Source organism: Cynoglossus semilaevis, chromosome 2, assembly GCF_000523025.1.
Source record: "Cynoglossus semilaevis isolate Cse_v1.0 chromosome 2, Cse_v1.0, whole genome shotgun sequence".
NCBI classification, from domain to species: Eukaryota; Metazoa; Chordata; class Actinopteri; order Pleuronectiformes; family Cynoglossidae; genus Cynoglossus; species Cynoglossus semilaevis.
In genome coordinates, this window is record NC_024308.1 from 8,176,150 (window position 1) to 8,193,035 (window position 16,886).

At 39.2% G+C, this 16,886-nt stretch overlaps 4 protein-coding genes across 6 annotated transcripts; all 4 read right to left on the reverse strand.

The window, feature by feature from the left end:
* Window positions 1–74: 74 nt before the first annotated feature.
* On the reverse strand, window positions 75–7,813 carry LOC103396631 (thimet oligopeptidase). Its single transcript, XM_008334797.3, has 14 exons — window positions 7,697–7,813; window positions 6,465–6,671; window positions 5,202–5,350; window positions 5,001–5,108; window positions 4,638–4,740; window positions 4,399–4,556; window positions 3,416–3,551; window positions 2,767–2,909; window positions 2,388–2,611; window positions 2,097–2,298; window positions 1,588–1,774; window positions 1,284–1,412; window positions 767–903; window positions 75–384 (listed from the first exon to the last, which is right to left on the reverse strand). The coding sequence occupies exons 1-14, from the start codon at window positions 7,707–7,709 to the stop codon at window positions 214–216; spliced, it is 2,067 nt and encodes a 688-aa protein (XP_008333019.1). The 5' UTR covers window positions 7,710–7,813; the 3' UTR covers window positions 75–213.
* Window positions 7,814–8,051: 238 nt separating this feature from the next.
* On the reverse strand, window positions 8,052–12,945 carry LOC103396643 (receptor expression-enhancing protein 6-like). Of its 3 annotated transcripts, XM_008334810.3 has the most exons (7): window positions 12,074–12,945; window positions 10,525–10,618; window positions 10,303–10,441; window positions 9,910–10,078; window positions 9,714–9,838; window positions 9,510–9,534; window positions 8,052–8,954 (listed from the first exon to the last, which is right to left on the reverse strand). In XM_008334810.3, exons 1-6 carry the CDS (start codon window positions 12,204–12,206, stop codon window positions 9,520–9,522), a joined length of 675 nt encoding a protein of 224 aa, XP_008333032.1. In that variant the 5' UTR covers window positions 12,207–12,945; the 3' UTR covers window positions 8,052–8,954; window positions 9,510–9,519. The 3 variants fall into 3 exon arrangements, with proteins under 3 accessions (XP_008333032.1, XP_016886770.1, XP_016886772.1); XM_017031281.2 differs by having other exon boundaries at window positions 8,052–9,838; XM_017031283.2 differs by having other exon boundaries at window positions 8,052–9,838; window positions 11,363–12,210.
* A 59-nt stretch (window positions 12,946–13,004) lies between these two features.
* Window positions 13,005–14,690, reverse strand: ndufa11 (NADH:ubiquinone oxidoreductase subunit A11). The gene is made up of 4 exons (XM_008334824.3): window positions 14,535–14,690; window positions 13,661–13,753; window positions 13,299–13,421; window positions 13,005–13,185 (listed from the first exon to the last, which is right to left on the reverse strand). The coding sequence occupies exons 1-4, from the start codon at window positions 14,611–14,613 to the stop codon at window positions 13,064–13,066; spliced, it is 417 nt and encodes a 138-aa protein (XP_008333046.2). The 5' UTR covers window positions 14,614–14,690; the 3' UTR covers window positions 13,005–13,063.
* Window positions 14,691–15,153: 463 nt separating this feature from the next.
* Window positions 15,154–16,585, reverse strand: mrpl55 (mitochondrial ribosomal protein L55). The gene is made up of 3 exons (XM_008334834.3): window positions 16,439–16,585; window positions 15,561–15,756; window positions 15,154–15,466 (listed from the first exon to the last, which is right to left on the reverse strand). The coding sequence occupies exons 1-3, from the start codon at window positions 16,507–16,509 to the stop codon at window positions 15,317–15,319; spliced, it is 417 nt and encodes a 138-aa protein (XP_008333056.1). The 5' UTR covers window positions 16,510–16,585; the 3' UTR covers window positions 15,154–15,316.
* Between the last annotated feature and the right edge of the window lie 301 nt (window positions 16,586–16,886).

Here is a 16,886-nt window from a genome sequence, read left to right on the forward strand (position 1 = left end):
CACCCAAAACATGCCTTACTATAAAGCATATTTACATTGGTGTTTTTTGGGAATCCAGAAGTTTAGACACATTATTTATTTAACAGTTTTATTCACAATTTCATCCTTTTGACTGGTACAAGTTCTTTTTAATTTTTGTATTTTTCTGGAAAATATCATGACTATAGATAGAATGTGGGTTCCGTCTACTTGTGCAGGGATGTTGGGGAGGAGCTACCTGCCCAGATTGGTCAGCAGGGCCTCTGTGTGCTGCTCCACTGTCAGTCCTTTGCTCAACAGAAACGCCTCTTGCTGAGGTTCCCGTCCGAGGAACTTCTTGAGCATCTCTGTGGCATCCAAGGAGCCGCCTGGTCGCAGGATGCATTTCCTGTAGTCCAGACCCACCTGAGTGGACGGGAGTGGGAGAGTGGTAAGTTCACATTTACTGTTCTCACATGGATAGACACATAAGACAGAACTGCTTGATTAGATTCAACCTAATTGTTAGGAATTTTAATGTTGAATGAAAATAAAGCCACGGCGAGCGTGAAAAAACATTAACGAAATCAGATGTGTATGGCAGTATGACTATATACAGTATATTATCAATAAAATAGTCATGCAAATAGTTTAAGAGAAGTATTATTTAATTTGTTAGATTTGGTGGATTCTGGTCATCAGGCTACATGCGCTCCAGAGAAACAAACAAAAAATTCCGTCACAGTAAGTGGACGGACTGTGGATTACTGGATACATTTTATTTTTTGTATTTGCTTCATCCTCTCACCTCAGGGTTCATGATTCCTTCCTGTTTGAAACGAGTGTAGAACATGTCCATGGAGAACACCTCGCTCCACAGGTAACCGTAGTACTGAGCATCGTAGCCACCAGCCAGGTGTCCGAAAGTGGCCGGCATATTGGTTCCTGTTGGGTCGGAACAAAAGGCACAGTATTTTAAAGTAAAGAATTACACTGTGAGGTAATTTTGACTATATTTTATTTTTTCATGTTTTCCTAAAAATAACGCTTTGTATTTTACTCAATATATGTCAAGTTCTTGATGCTCAAAAAAAGGATTTTAGCAATCATGTACATTTGAAGGCAGGTTATTGTTATTTACAACAGTAACATTAAAACATTCATAATACACTAAACAGTAATTCAAGCTTCACCATGTATGTGTTACAGCGTGATAACTAAATAACGTGATTCTACTGTCTACACCGATGGTGGATAATAAAAAGATGATAAAGAGGAGAACACTGATTTTGTTCTTAAAGAAAATGAAGTATTTTTGGTGATACCTGGTGTAGAAGGGATTCCCAGGACTTCCTGACATAGACGAGCATACTCTTCAGCAGGGTCCAATCCAGTCCTGGTGTGAAGAGCCTGGTCCACTTTAGCCAAAACAACCTGCCTCAAGTTAAACAGACCTGCAGCAAAGTCACAACAAAGAAAATACATTTGTAATAGACTTGAACTTACTTCACAGAGAGAAATTCTTTTCTGTGTCACAGCTAAGTTGCTTCATTGTGGCTTCATTAAAAGGGTTTTTATTTTTACAGTATTTCTTGCATTATCTGTGTGGTGCAGCACTGAGGGACAGACCAGTGTTGGCGAGGCGAGACTTGATCAGTTTGTCCAGGAGGTCTTCAGGGATGCCCTTGTCAGTCTTGTAGTGTTTGGACATTCTCTGCAGAGGCTCCTTCTCCCAAACCCAGTTCTCCAACATCTGGGATGGAGCCTCCACAAAGTCCCGTTCCACGTGGGTCCCACTGAACATGGCGTAGTCAGCCTGTAAACAAAAGTGGCGGTTTTATTTAAATATTTAAAAACTTTATTGATCCCACACTGGGGAAACTGTTGTTAACTCGTGTTAACAGAAGATCTGCTCCTACAGGCTGCCTCTTGTAGGCACCAAGTATTTGGTATATTTATTTATTATTTATTTAAGGCAGGCATGCTAACCGCTACACTATGGAACCACCAAAAAAAAAAAGAGCAAAAGAATTCCCCTCTTTAGAAAATGTCAGAATTAAGTAGAAAAAAATGCATCTTTAATGCATCTTTGAGCCAATTGAACATTTCCACACAGTTCTTCTGATTCCTGCACTTACCTTGGCACAGAGTTGATGCATGACGTGGCCGAACTCATGGAAGTATGTCTCCACCTCGTCATGCTGCAGCAGAGATGGAGCGTCAGCCGTCGGCTTGCTGAAGTTGGCAACCATGGCTGCAACCGGCATCTGTCGGGAGCCGTCGGGGAGAAGGCAGCCTGGCTGCAGGCCGAAGCAGGCGGCGTGTCCATACTTTCCCTCCCTGCACGAGACGTACGTTACCGCTGTCGATCAGTTTTCACTGTAATAGATTGAAGTGGACTATGATGGTAGAGAAGTAAAGACACTGACCTGGGGTAGAGGTCCAGGTAGAACTGTCCCACCACCTGACCATTGCTGCGGTCCTTTACACAGTAGAGAGTGACATCAGGATGCCAGACGGGGACACTGTCCACCAGCTCAAAGGACAGACCCAACAGCTCCTGGTAGATGCCAAGCAGACCCTGGGTCACAACCTCCATGGGGAAGTACTCCTTTAGTAGGTTCTGATCCACAGCATACTGAGTCTCCTCCACCTGGTGGTTGAAGAAGGAAGTGTTCAAACCGTGAAGAAACGAAAATTGAGTGGCAACATGAGACTAGGACGTGGACTAGGAACAGAGGTTAATGAAGAGAGAATGAAAAAAATAAAAATCCTCCCCAGGTGTTCTTGTTCTGACCCAGTTCTGACCTGGTTCATGTAGTAACGGGTGTCCCAGGCGTGCAGCTCTCCATTAAAAGGCAGCTCTCTTTTCTTACACTCCTTCTCCTTCAGCTTGAGGATGACGGCGCGCTCTTCTTCACCCAGAGCCTTCAGTTTAGAAGCCAGTTCCTCTGCAGACAACAGAGTCAACGCTTGACAGGTTAAAAGACAAAATCTGTAATAAAATAAAACGATTTAAACTATAATTTCTACACAGAGTCTCCAGCAGCAGCTGATGAAACAATCAGACAGAAAACAGAGCCCCGTGTGAAGGTGTTCCAGCTGAGCTTTTTTCTGAGCTCCAGCAGCAGGACAATGTTTAAAACAGGATTTTATTATTTAATACGCCTGAGAATGTGATGTACGACAGGAGAAGACAGTGGAATGAAAACAAATTCAAAACACTAAATAACTTCTGTAGTTTAAGGCAATAACAGGTCTGTGATAATAATCAATCCATAAATAACACAAAATGACAAAGGAAACAAAAAGAACAATTTCTAATTGAACCTTAAACCAGAGAAATGTAAAAATGCGCTTTTGAGTCACCATAATAATCACCCTCTGTCTGCAGACTGACTCAGACTCAGAGTCATATGGTTTTAACCGTACCAGTACCACGGTGTGCAGGACTCACCCAGGAAGGTGGCCACCTTTGATCCAGACTTGGCCATGTTCATTTCCAGGATGAAGTCAGCGTGAGTGCTGAAGCCCAGCAGAGAACATTTCTGAGCACGGAGCTCCACCAGCTCCTTCAGGATGGCTGCGTTCTCCTGCGAACATACACTGGACTTTAGCAGAACCAGAAACACTGGTTCCAGAAACACTATGGAATCTTCTTATGTTCCAGTGTAGAGTTGATAAAAAAAAAAGATAGTTATTTTTAATCCAATTATAACCTGTAGAAAATGTACTTATTATTTTAGAATGACTTGAGAATTGAGGGAAATACATTTGAGAATTACTCTACACATACATTATACCATACCATATTTACAAGATACACAACTTCTTTAAATAAGTAAAATTTGCAAGACTTAAGACCCAAGTTATTTTAGCTCATTATCATCAGTAGCTGATTCTCTACTTACTTAATTATTATGTCTAAAAATAATAATAATCTCGATCAGTATAAATATAAAAAGCTGCAACAAAAAATCCCAGTCAAATATTTCTATTGTTGGTTCATGTTAAGTCGTGTTGGTTTATTTTTCTTTTCTTCCTTCACTAGTGATTCCAATGTTAGTAACCTGATGTTAAGATGGAACAGCATTGAGTGTTTTCTATAATGAGAGTTTGACTATAATTAAATTGTTTTAAAAAAAAAACTCAAAATATCATCATGCCTATGGTATCGCAGAATATCACAATAGATTGTGCCGTTACTCTGTATCGACAGATTCTTGTTAATATACAGCCCTATTTAAGACAAACAAAAACATGTTTATGTCTTAGTAGACTAATGACTGTACACATTTGAGACTGACATTTTAAAAAAAAAGTGCTTTTGTTTCACATTTTATCTAATGCTAATACTTAAAGTGTGCAGCAGTCTGCACTAGCGGGCAACTTCACCTCCACAAAGAATACAAGGAATTATTTTATTTTGTTATTTCCTACCTCTTTGCAGCGGGAGTTGAAGGCCTCCTCTAACTTCCTGCGAGTCTCAGGGACAAAGCATTTCTTCATGGCAGGGAAGTAGTGAGGGTACTTCAGGGTGACCTTCAGCTTCTCACCGTCAGCCTCCAGGGAGCTGAGGAAGTCCTCGGGGAGGCCACCTGAACACACACAGGTCTGAAGTCAGGAGCATGACGATGAGGCATGGCTCTGTGAGAGTCACCTCTGAGCTGCACACTCACCCAGCTCCTCTCTGCTGAAGGACAGACTGGTGGTGTCCTCGTTCAGGTTCTTGTTGAAATCTATGCACAGGTTGCTCAGCTTCTTCTTGATGGTTTTGATCACCTGGAGAAGATGGAGAGATGGATGACATCTTTGTATATATTGACAAACATATCAAAATATGTCCTGATCACCAACCCTTCTAGAAGACTTTGTTAACACCAGACACACTGGAGCAGTTATTTTTTTTATTTTTTTGTTGCTAAATAATAATACCAAATCTCTGCTGGTCATGGGATTTGAACCATCGGTCTTCTTTAGGAAATGTGTTGTTTTTATGTATTTACATACAAAAAGAATGGGGTGAAAACATCTCCTCCTACCTCTTGAGTCTCTGTGGGAAGGTGGAGGCCATTCCTCTTCCCCAGTTTGATGAGTCGCTCCATGTAGCGCCTAGACTCTGCAGAGAGGCTCTCAGCATCAACCTTTTTCTGCGCACACACACACACAGAGCAGGAATATTAACACAGTTTTAAGGGTGCCTAGAAATCCTCTGAGGAGAGAGAAAGAGAGAGAGAACTTACCTCTAGAGTGACGACCCTCTGGTACACGTCCTCCCTCATGCTCATCTCCACATCAAACTCAGACAAGCGTTTGTCAGCCTCGGTACTCGCTGTTCGTACATCTTTGCACGGAGACACGTGTTGAGGGAAGTCCAGCACGTTCCTCTGAACTGAGGCAGAAGAGGCAGAATTCCTGACTCATGGAAAGTGTGAACGTTCTGTTACTTCTTTTTTGGTGTTGGCTGTTGTTTTAAATAAAAGCTCTGCTGTGATGTGATTGCTTCTTTTTTGTGGCTAAATTCATCGTTCCCCAGTGTGGCATCAATCAAGTCTAGTCCTATTTAATAGTTTTTTACTTATTGTAACATGTACTTTGTCACATTGAGAGGAGTATTACTGATCAACTGGAACCATTCCCTGGGGTGTCGTAAGAAATTCACTACAGAGTAACTGAAAATCTATTTTTGTATTTCGAAGTACAAATTAAGTACTTTGGCTGCAATTGTAAAGGAGGAGAGATCAGGGGAAATGTGTCGATCCATAATAAAGTATTAAGGAAGCAGGAAGTTAACGAAGGGGAGGACCCTGTCCTATTACTGTGATGGACTTTTGAAGTCTAAGTCCTACATGGTATACAAAAAGTATGACTTCACAATTAGATTCAGCATTCATTTCCAGGCTGAGTTAGTCCCGACACAAATTAGTACCAGTAAAATACTACGTGATTATGGAGAAACTGACTAGGACTAATTTGTCTCCAGAGAGAAAAAAAATGGAACATTTCACATAAAGGACACAAAAACTTAAAATACAAGAACAACAATCAAAAAAAGCTTTCATTACACTTTGAATTCTGCAGAACAAAGAGATTCTGTAGAATGTTCTCAAAGGGAACATCTTCATGTTTGAACAAAGATTTTAAATTTTGTTGAAGAGGTTACTTTAGCTGTTCTTTACAGTTTTTTTGTTTTTACTGCTAAACTGCTGAATAGCCTCTACCTTGACACACCCATTGTGCTGACTCACAGCTCCACTGCATAACCCACAATACAATGTCTATTTAACAGTGCTGTTCTTTGGCCTCTGCAGGTTTAGACTCATCGCCTACAAACTGTCAGCAGTTACAGAACAATCTGAAGGATCAGTCAAAACAAACATTGTGGCTTTTTTAGTCATTTGTTTCATTAGTTATAATCAACATCTTTTAGTTGAAGTGAACATACTTCCTCAAATTTAGTCTGGGACAAATCTAGAAACAGTACGAGACCTACAGGTGATACTGACCTGTGTATTCAACCTCCACGTCAGCGAGGGCCTTCAGTGTGTTCTCAAAGGTCACACTGTCCAGGTCCAGGGCTCCCACGAGGTCGAAAACCGTCTTGGTTTTGGTGATGAGCTCATCAGACAGCTGCTTTATTTCCTCAGGGGTCAGGTCCCAACGCAGTTGGTTCTTAGAACAGACTGGCACCTGGCTGCCAAACACAACCTCACCTGGAAGAATAAGGAAAAAAAACATCATTGAGGATGGATACCCTGTAATGGATGGTTCTGTTTTGAAAGTTAGAGATTATAGGACAGTATAACAGTTATCAATAATTGGGCCATATGTGGGGCCATGAGTGTGGCCACTGGACAGAGGACACTCCGAAAAATATCAGGGTGACTTTCGTGACATGCCCTACTGTTATAGTGAGATGTGTCACGTCAAGTCTAGTAACTGATGACTAACAACACAAGTTAAATGTTGACCAGACATTTATATGTTGTTATAGTTTACCTCATATGAAAATAAACTGAAGCTCTTTAGCTGGTGGACAAAAATGATTATCACAAAAAATAATTGAAAAATATGCTTTTAATTGCAAGCCATTCTGCTTTCAAAACATGAATCTGTGCAGCAGTCACTTTACAATGGAACTTAAATAGTCTTGTCTTATGCGCTTTTTAAGACAGAAAACACAAACGTTTTTATTGACACACAATTAAAGAAGCTTAATAATAACAGAAGCCATAATAAATTATTTAGCAACTATGAACTCGCAAAGTATTTAGTTAGTGAATTCACTATTTTATACAATAATAAGGGTCTTCCGCGGAAGAATATTCAGTCGGTTAACTCAGTTCATACACACGAACACAACATATACTTAGCTCGGTGAATAAGCAAAACAGTTACCTGCTAACGGTAAAACAATAAAACAGAATTCAATTCTCCCGACAATAGATTAAAATCTGCTAGGGTAATACAAACAGAATTCAATTCTACCGACAATAGATTAAAATCTGCTAGGGTTATTGTCGCTTGAGCTGAATCCAATGTTTGTGGGTGTAGACTGTGAATGAATTACTTGACTGTATCATGCTGCTGAGCTAAGCTAACGTTAGCATCACTGAGCTCTACCCTTTATGAATGGTGACAGAGTAGTAGAGAGGGGAACAAACATGCACACACTTCACATATACTTTATCTATTATCACAATCGATTCGACAGAAAGACGCTTTCAGCTTAACTCACCTGTCGGCCCCATGATTGAGTAAACGGTCCGGCTTGGTTACAGTCGTTCACTACTAGGCTGCTGCCACCGCCAATCAAACGGAAGTATATACTACTTCCGGGGAGTACTTTCAAAACAATACAGAAACTAACGTTTATGCCTGTGATTCAATACTTACAATTTTTATTGCTGTAAAAACCACACTTGCGTAAAATTGCATTACATTTTCGTTTATTATACAGTCTAGCTGTGTCTACAGAGTGTATAAACGACTGTACCTTTCCTTTGTTGTAAATTTCGTGGTAACTTGTGTCTTTGAAGACTGAAAGGTAACCGGAATTTATAGCAGTCGCCTTATTTTTTCTGTCATCTTTTGGTCACATTTTTCTTATCGTCTAGACTAGAGCGCTTGGTCAGAAATAATTGTCCTTACACTTGATTTCCAGAGTTTCTCTCGTCATCCACTTTTATCTCTCACAAATCATTTGCTTTATTCACAATGTACATGTATTAGACTTCATGTAGGAGAAGAATCTAAATAATAATAATACATTATGTAAAATAACCTCCGTATTATTATTATTATTATTACGTACACAGTCACATTTGCGCGTAATGGACCTTGTCCTCAGCACTGTGGGGTTTGTCAGTAGCGCCCGGGAGCTGAGGGATCTTTGGTACTTTCTGCCACAGACTACAATATCTAAAACATGTACATCACTTTGTAAAATAGACACATTTATTAACAGTTTCTTTAATCCAAATTAATTTCCTTTCTGACACATTGTAACCCAACAATATTTACAAAGCACATTTAAAAGAACGTAGCTTAAGGCTGTTTAAAAATGAACCGATAGAAAGAAAAATCAATTAAAATCAAAGCACTCGTTATGTTTTAATACTTGAAGGATAACTATAACTGGATGTGATTGGGACTGCACAACGTTTTTGTCAGTATTGTCCTTTATTCTGATAACTTATTATCAATAATAATGATTGATTTGGCTGTGCTGTGATTTTTAATTACTACAGTCTGTCCTAGTATAAATGTAACAGTATTTATACACCAACACAAAAATAGACAGTATGCACAGAGTGTATATACTCATCATTGCAGCAGCTTGAAAAAAAATGATAGAAGTGAAACGTTGATGCGAATACAGTATATCAAACTGATTTTGTGCAGTGCGATATTTCTTGTGCTGGTTGGGAAGATAAATGTCTCTCCTCCACTTCCTTGACCTCCTTCTATCCTTCTTCCTTTCCTTCTTCTGTCTCCTGGGAAATTAAATGTGAAGTAATAAACAACTGATGTACTGTTGTACATTATGTCTTAACACAACGGCAGTACAGTAGGATCACAGCAGAGCTGGTTTAATCCTGTTTTTACACTACGTTAGTCACTTGTCTAATATGCAACACTCCTATGCAGGTCAGGTTTAAAGGCTTATTTGTAATGGGGGTTTTTTTCTCTTGACTTTAAGTTTGATTAAAATAGTGCCTACTTGTTTTCTTTTTGCATTGTATAGTAAGTGACACTATTGCTGCACTGTGCTCTATGTACAGTACTGACATATTTGACAGTAAATTTCTTTTATAGTTGACAGTGTTTATTATAATCTCTTTTCTAAGAATTGTCGACATACAGTATATCGCTGGAATGCTCCTAATGTTGGAAAAAAATCGTTTTTAAACCACTTTTATAACTGTGTAATAAAGCCTGGTTTTCATTTATGATTATATTTTAAACAATAACAAACATGAGTTCTTTGTTCAACTCTGTCTCTTTCTTATAAGTGAACTATGGAGCTAACAGTGAACCAAGTGACTTACCTTGTGCTGGTCAACCCAGGAAAAGCTGAAAGGGTCAGAGCACATCTGGATGAGCATCCATCAAGACTTGTGTTCAGGAAATGTTTATTAGCCATATTTATGAGTACAAATATAATTTTAGTGTGTGGACATGTATATATATTTATGTGTGCAGTACTGTATGTTCTTAAATGACATCTTCAGGCAGAGAAAACCGACACGTACCCCTGGATCTTCACTCTTTTGTGTAGACACTCCTTTAGTTTCAGTAGATGTGCTGGGTAAACTTTTAGGCTCAGACTCAGGTGCTGGACTCACCAGAGACTTATTCTTCACCAGTGTGGACAAAACTGAGGGGAAGAGGTCCTTAGATACAGATGTGTGGAGCTAACAGAGTTACTACGCTGCACTGGTGTGTTACCTTCTCTGGTCAGGTTCTCAGCAGCGTCCATGGCCTTACCGCTCAGGTCGCTCACCATGTTGTCCACTGTGGCCTCATGCTGAAGAAAGATGGGGCGAACAACTTTGTTGTAGAGGAGTTGGGAGCCATTCCACGACAACGGAGCCATGCACCAGAGCAGGAAGAGACACTAGTAGAACAGATGAAGATTTAGGTGAGAACGGATGTCTTCACAGCTGATCATCTGCCTCCTCCTTACTCTAATACTTCTATTTCTACACCAACCATCTCTATGTCCTCCTTCACTACATCCATAGTTTTCACCACAGGGGTTCTCTTTTCCTCCACAACAAAGTGTTTGTCTTATTTTCTAACATGATGACAATTGACCTGCTGACCTGTTCAGTTTCTCACCTTAAAAGCATAGTAAAAAGGAAACCAGTAGAGGAAAATGTCTGAGAAGAACTCCCCTACACTGAAGACGCCGTACACCACCCAGTAGGTCAACCATTTTGTGTCGTCTTCTTTGCTCGGACTTTCGATCGCTTTGATTCTGGAGAGTGGAAACAGAATTAAACCCTTTAAACAGTAACGTGTTGTTACTGAGAACGTGAAACTGAAAGAAGGAAATCTTACGAGTAGTAAGCTGGATAGACAAAACCAATCAGGTTGCAGATGAGTGAGGCACCATATCCATACACCAGGTAGAGTCCAGTCAGTGTGACAGCACCTGGACGTGGAGGAATCCATCCATTCATCCATTATCATCCATTAAACGGAAAAGGTAGATTAGGAAAAAAACATTTAAAACATAAAAAAGTGACTTTTGGAGAGTTAGTGAACATCAGTTTGACTTCATGTCTGTACAAATACTCTAAATATGTGGGTTAGAGAAGGAGTGAGAAAGTTAGAGGAGAGATAGTGTATGAAACTGTGATTCTGCAGGAGTGGATGTAAAGTATATGAGGGCGGTGCAGATGCAAATAAAGGTGGTGAGGGGCACAGCCGGAGTGACAGATGCGTCACTCCGGTCTTAGCTGCGTTCAGTGTTAGTTCTTCGTGTTGTTTTGAAGTACAACAAGTAGTCAGTAACAGGAGTAAAAAAAATCATAGAGAGGAAGATTGAAAGTCAATACAAGTGACACAGAATGCATGTTGGTGAACTGTACTTTGTTTTGTTTGGTCAGTTGTTATGATACCATCTGTAGCAGGGACCTGGGTCTGGACCAGAAATTCACCACATAATATGCAGTATGTATTTTGTCTTACTAAAAAATACAGAGGAGAAAGAGCACAGTCCAGACTGTTTGGATATAAACACACAAAAACACTCAACTTCAAATGTTAAAACAAACCAATATTTAACCTCATCAAATATCACAGGAGGAAGGTCTCACGATCCTGCTGGAATGACTGACAGTATTCCGAAGTCGGCTGAGAGCTCAGCGGGCAACCACGTAAAGGAACGACCTACCTCTGATCAGCTTATGTGGTTCACACATGAGGCCGCTTTGCTCTGTTGCAGGACTGTGAGGATTATCTGCTTTAACTGACTCTACTGGGGAGAATGTGCACCAGGCACTACTCTGACATCATGCACTGTCTCTGAGTGTGTGTGTGTATGAGTGTGTGAGTATGTTACTGGTGAGCATCAGTGTGGTATGAATAGACTGCTGTTTCCTGCTCGGACGGGGAACCCCCATGGTAATGATAATAAAACAGTCATTAACTAAAATAAACATAAAGCTGAATAAATACATGCTAAACATGTATAACATTGATCCATTTGTCAGACAGTGTTGCGGTGCGATGGTTGTCATTCCAGGTGGAGGGTTTCCCAGCCTCTGGTGTACAGTGTACATACAAATGTGTCTTTTACTATAAAAATCACCTGCTGTGTCTCGGTGCATAACGTGATAAATTTTCAATAATTTCCAAATTTTGACACACAAAAATATCAGCAGCAGCAGCAGCACAGAAAAGGAGTGGGTGATGGACAGGTTTGGGTTGTCAGGCAGCAGCTCTGACTGTCACAGGTGACATCTGGCTTTGTGTTCACACCAGGATTAAGTGAATCCTGTTCTTATGCATGTTACCACGCAGAAACAAACATTTTCAACAACACCAACAGAAACATTAAGACAGTAAAGAAAGAAAAACCAGTGGAGGAAACGGACCAGCGTACCTGCTGCTATGATCTTCTTCTTTACCCCCGTCTTCTCCTCCAACGTTCCCAGAAAATCTGTCACCACATTTTTCTCATTCAGGAACTTTTCTGCTCTGGCCTTGATGGAGGAAAAGATGCTGAGCAGACCCATGGTCCTCACTGTACCTCTCACAAATTAAAGTGAGTCCTGGGAGTCCAGAGGGCGCAGGACACCGAAGAGTGTAATCCTGAGGGACAGACGGGAGGGAGCGGCTGCAGGGGGAGGAGGGTAAAGTGTGGACAGACAAATCCTTCTCTGTGTTTGAAGAAGAGACTGTCTAACACATGTGACCTTCTCTATGTCCTGAACAACTGGGTTTGGGGTAAAATTGCATACAAAGACACCATGTACATTTTTGCTCTACTTCTCTCATGGCATATGTTTTTATGTATTGTATGTATGTATATTTATAGTATTACATGTACAGTATGACACACTAAATCATGACACAAAAACCTGAGTTTATAAGGTCATAATCATGACATAAAATGCCAAACCTATGAGAATATTGTGCAACAAAACCTCAAATAAAACACCATAGAACTGAAGTAATATGAACAGCTATAGGGTTGAATTTAAAATGCGGGTAGGGAGTTACTGCCGTGTCCCACTACATGGGGACAAGTCAATAAAATAAAATTATATTTTATAATTATGTCTTGTCCAAATGCGGCTAGTTGAGGAAAAAAATGTCTAATTGTCTGGTCATATTGTACAGCAAATGATGTTTCCAGAACAAGAGTACCTCATAGTGTTGACAGAAATGACCAATTCATTAATTATACATTGGTGTGATTGGGAAATTAGTATCGGATTAGCATGCCTGACTGCAAACCAATGAAGGGACTCAGAGTAATTGAGTAACTGAATAATTTTAAAATGAAGGGACTCATTTGTGAAGATGAAGAGTAATTGAGTAACTGAATAATTTTATTAAATGGAATTTTTTATTAAACATACACTAAATATTACATTCGTCCGTGTTTTGGAGGTTGAAGGATATTCCACTTCTCATTCTTAGCCATTTGTGAAATGTAACCCAGTCCTCCCAGAGCCAGACACGCTTTGGCTCCTGTTGCTGCACTACGGGCTGAGGATGAAAAGATTGGAGGGGGGGGTAAATAACAATGTTTAAAATTAATTTAAATTAATCTGCATTCAGTGTCATATTATACTGATAGTTCTGTAAGAACAGACACTTACTCCTGGCTCCCAGGATAATCCCAGAGGCACAACCACCAAGGAAGTAGTTCAGTGGGTCTTCTGGATTTTTAAGGGTTTGAGCACTGAGACACGTGGTGACACCAAAGATGGCTCCCATGGAGGCTGGTGGGGCACACGTCAGCATGACACAGGCTGATAATCCTCCACAACAAACTACAACTCCTTTACTTCAGCACTAACTCATTTAAACTGAACAATGTGAGTCACATAAATGGATGTGGATGTGTGATGGTCATTCACTATTTCCATGGGTCGTTATTTATTTAAATAACATGACCAGGTAGCCAATAAGATGAAGAGTTAAAATGAAACAATTTCATCAAGAATTATTAAAAATGTACCAATAGTTAAGGTCAAGGGGCCGGTCTTCTTCAGTGCTGTCAAGGTCGAATCAGTTGCTGAAAACACTAAGTGATATGAAGAAGTGACCAGTCCTGAAAAAGCAAACACACAAATACAAGAATACACATTTAAAACCTTGATGGACAGGATAAGACGAGGACCAGACTCTGCTCACTGATGAACTGAGTCCAGCCCACTGCTGGCAGTGATGGCAAAAAAATGGGTAACGTCAAACATATGCAGATCCTGCATAAATATGTATGTTGCACTGTATATGTAGTGACATCGCTTTCAATCACATGCCCTCTGTTAATTCTTACTAATCCACAGTAACAGTGCTGAAGCTCCTTAATAATAATTATTAATAAAATAGTCCGGTGTTCTCGGTTTGAACAACGTTGTCTCAAAGCACTAACAAAAGTGACGTTTATATCAGTTTAATGAGATAATATAATAGTTAATCAGTCTGCAAAGCACTAACCCTGGAACCATTCCTATGGTGTTAAGTAGCTTTTTTTAGGTTATTTGAGGCATAATTTGTGTAGTTAAACCATTAATTGTCATTTGTTTATCTATCTGCTACCAAACACTCAACAGCGCCTGTTGTTGTGGTTACTGACAATTCTTTTTGGTTTGGTCGTATATAAGCAATCACTGTTTGAGCAGGATCTCACACTTTTCTGAATAATATTGAGCGATAAAAATTCAATAATAATGAAGACCTGTTTGTGTTTGTGTTTTAGCTTCGGTGGCTAAGCTGGTAGCTGAGTTAGCATTAGCACTGGAAACGTTCGCTAACTCTTACTCATAACCCGGTTGTAAGGAAACAGCGTTAAGAGTCAGAAAGGAATTTTATTAAAGGTACACATTCACCTGCAGCTGTAGATAGTTTTGTATACAACCATAGTTTTTGGACGCAGTCCGTGCCTTCGGGAAAGTCGAAGAAACCCATTTTCGCAAAGGACAAGGACACTGTGATACAGAACGGAAATCTCGCGATAAAACAAGTCTTATTCCCAATATGGGTTGACGGTGCATTAACATCCATAGGCTTTCTTTACTGCCATCTGCTGGAGGCGGTGTCGTTCTCTTTTGAACACCTTTACACCGGCTTGCTGAAAGTGTTTTAGTCATTTATTTTACTACGTCTGCTTTTTTCTACACGCCCTGTGCAAAACTAAAGCAAAGGTTGGTGTTTGTTTTTACTTGTCATGTAATAAAGGACGGTATTCTTCAACGTTCCAACAAAATGAACCGATGAAAGAATGTTTGATTTTAAAAGACTGTCCTTTTTGATACCTTGTTCAATATAAACCAACCACTCTTTCAGCAGTAATTCAACATTTTAAATGATTGACCTTTTCTTGTTATAAGCTAATACATAAATATATAGCTCAAACAGCAATACAGTAAAAACATTTTTCTTCATTTTATGATAAGTACATGAACAAAATAGACTTTTATTAGTTAAATAAAAATGTGTCACAAAAACTGAGCTTTGTAAGAGTTTATTGACTTAACAATTTAACATTAACAGTTTAAATCAACCGTCTCTTATTTGTAAATCTTCAGGAAAAAGTATCCAGAGTCCTGCTAAAGTTTTTTGCTGTGATTTTCATAACTATGTGCTGAAGTGTTCTTCCCCATCATTACAGTCATTTCTTCTTCCAGAATTGACTATATTTTTCAGCTTCAAAGTCGTCCTCATATTTGACCACCTTCTCCTTTGTTGTTTTCTTAACTTCCCTCTTCTTTAGCCGCAAGCGGCGATCTGATTCAGATAGAGTGGAAATATCCACCGGCATCTTTGAAAAAGAACAAACACAGACCCATGTAAACTTACGATCAGTGACACAAGATAAACAGGCAGTATTTATTAAGGTTTTGAGCAGCACTAACTAAAAAAATGCGTTTGGGCTCCTTGTATCTGATGTTGATTGTCGATCCATCAGGTCGCACCAGCAACAGTGGATAGAGACGCTCAAATTTCCTCTGACTGTGGCAGGCAATGGATGTTCTGTTCGAGTTGAACTGTGCTGTGTGAGTGTGGAAGGACGAGGCCTGAACACAGAGCGGCAACACGGAGCGAACACATCTGTCAGGAAACACAGAAATTGAAATAGCTGTACATTAGCCTGCCCTTAACACTAAAAGACAAAAATTATTTGCATAAACTATCAAGTATATCAATTCTGTAAGAACAATAGCTGGAACATAATTCTTTTAGGGCCGTAAATGTCACGTGTTATTAAAATTTTAATTTTAAAACTCAAATAGGATCCATTTTAAAATAGCTCTTAAACCACCAGATAATTGATTAATACATGTGTGATATAAACGTCAGATTCTGTTGTACAGTACGGTATACATAACATTTACACAATACAAATCTATGTACAAGTATCAATATGTACTAGATGTTCTTATTTGTACATAGATTTTTACGTTTGTTACACTGTGCTATTTTTTTTTTTACATAATTTTATTCTAATTCTACTGTAATTAAATGCACGAGGTCGACATACGCTGGATTAAATTAGTAAAAAAAGTTTACCCTACTGTACATACACAAAATATTCCCCATCATGACAGCTATTGTGTAACTTTACAAAAACAATCGAGATCTAACACAACTACGGCACTTTGGCACACTTAAATTCAATGGAAATTGTCTGTTATTCTGCAATTTAACGAACACGGGTCGTTGTCTCTACCGCCCGCCAATGTCTCCGCCACACAAACCGACGTCGTATTTGAACGTGTGTGTGATTTCTTACCGGGAAAATGTGTTACTACTGCTGTTGTGGAGAAAACACAACCTCCACACAAACATGTTCGCTGCCATCATTCACAGCCGCCGCTGCTGTAAAAGAACAGGAAGTAGTTAAAGGTCGGACAGTGGGGGTTCACAGAAAAAATGTGTCCGACCTGAAACAACGATTCTAGAAAACGAGTACTGTATTTCTAAATGCGCGAACGGAACATTTAAAAAATAAAACAAAGCTGGATAGAAAGATAGACAGACGGACATATATATATATATATATATATATGTATATATATATATCTATAGATATATATATATACATATATAGATAGATATATAGATAGATAGATCTATCTATCTATATATATAGATAGATAGATCTATCTATCTATATATCTATCTATATATGTATATATATATATCTATAGATATATATATATACATATATATATATATAT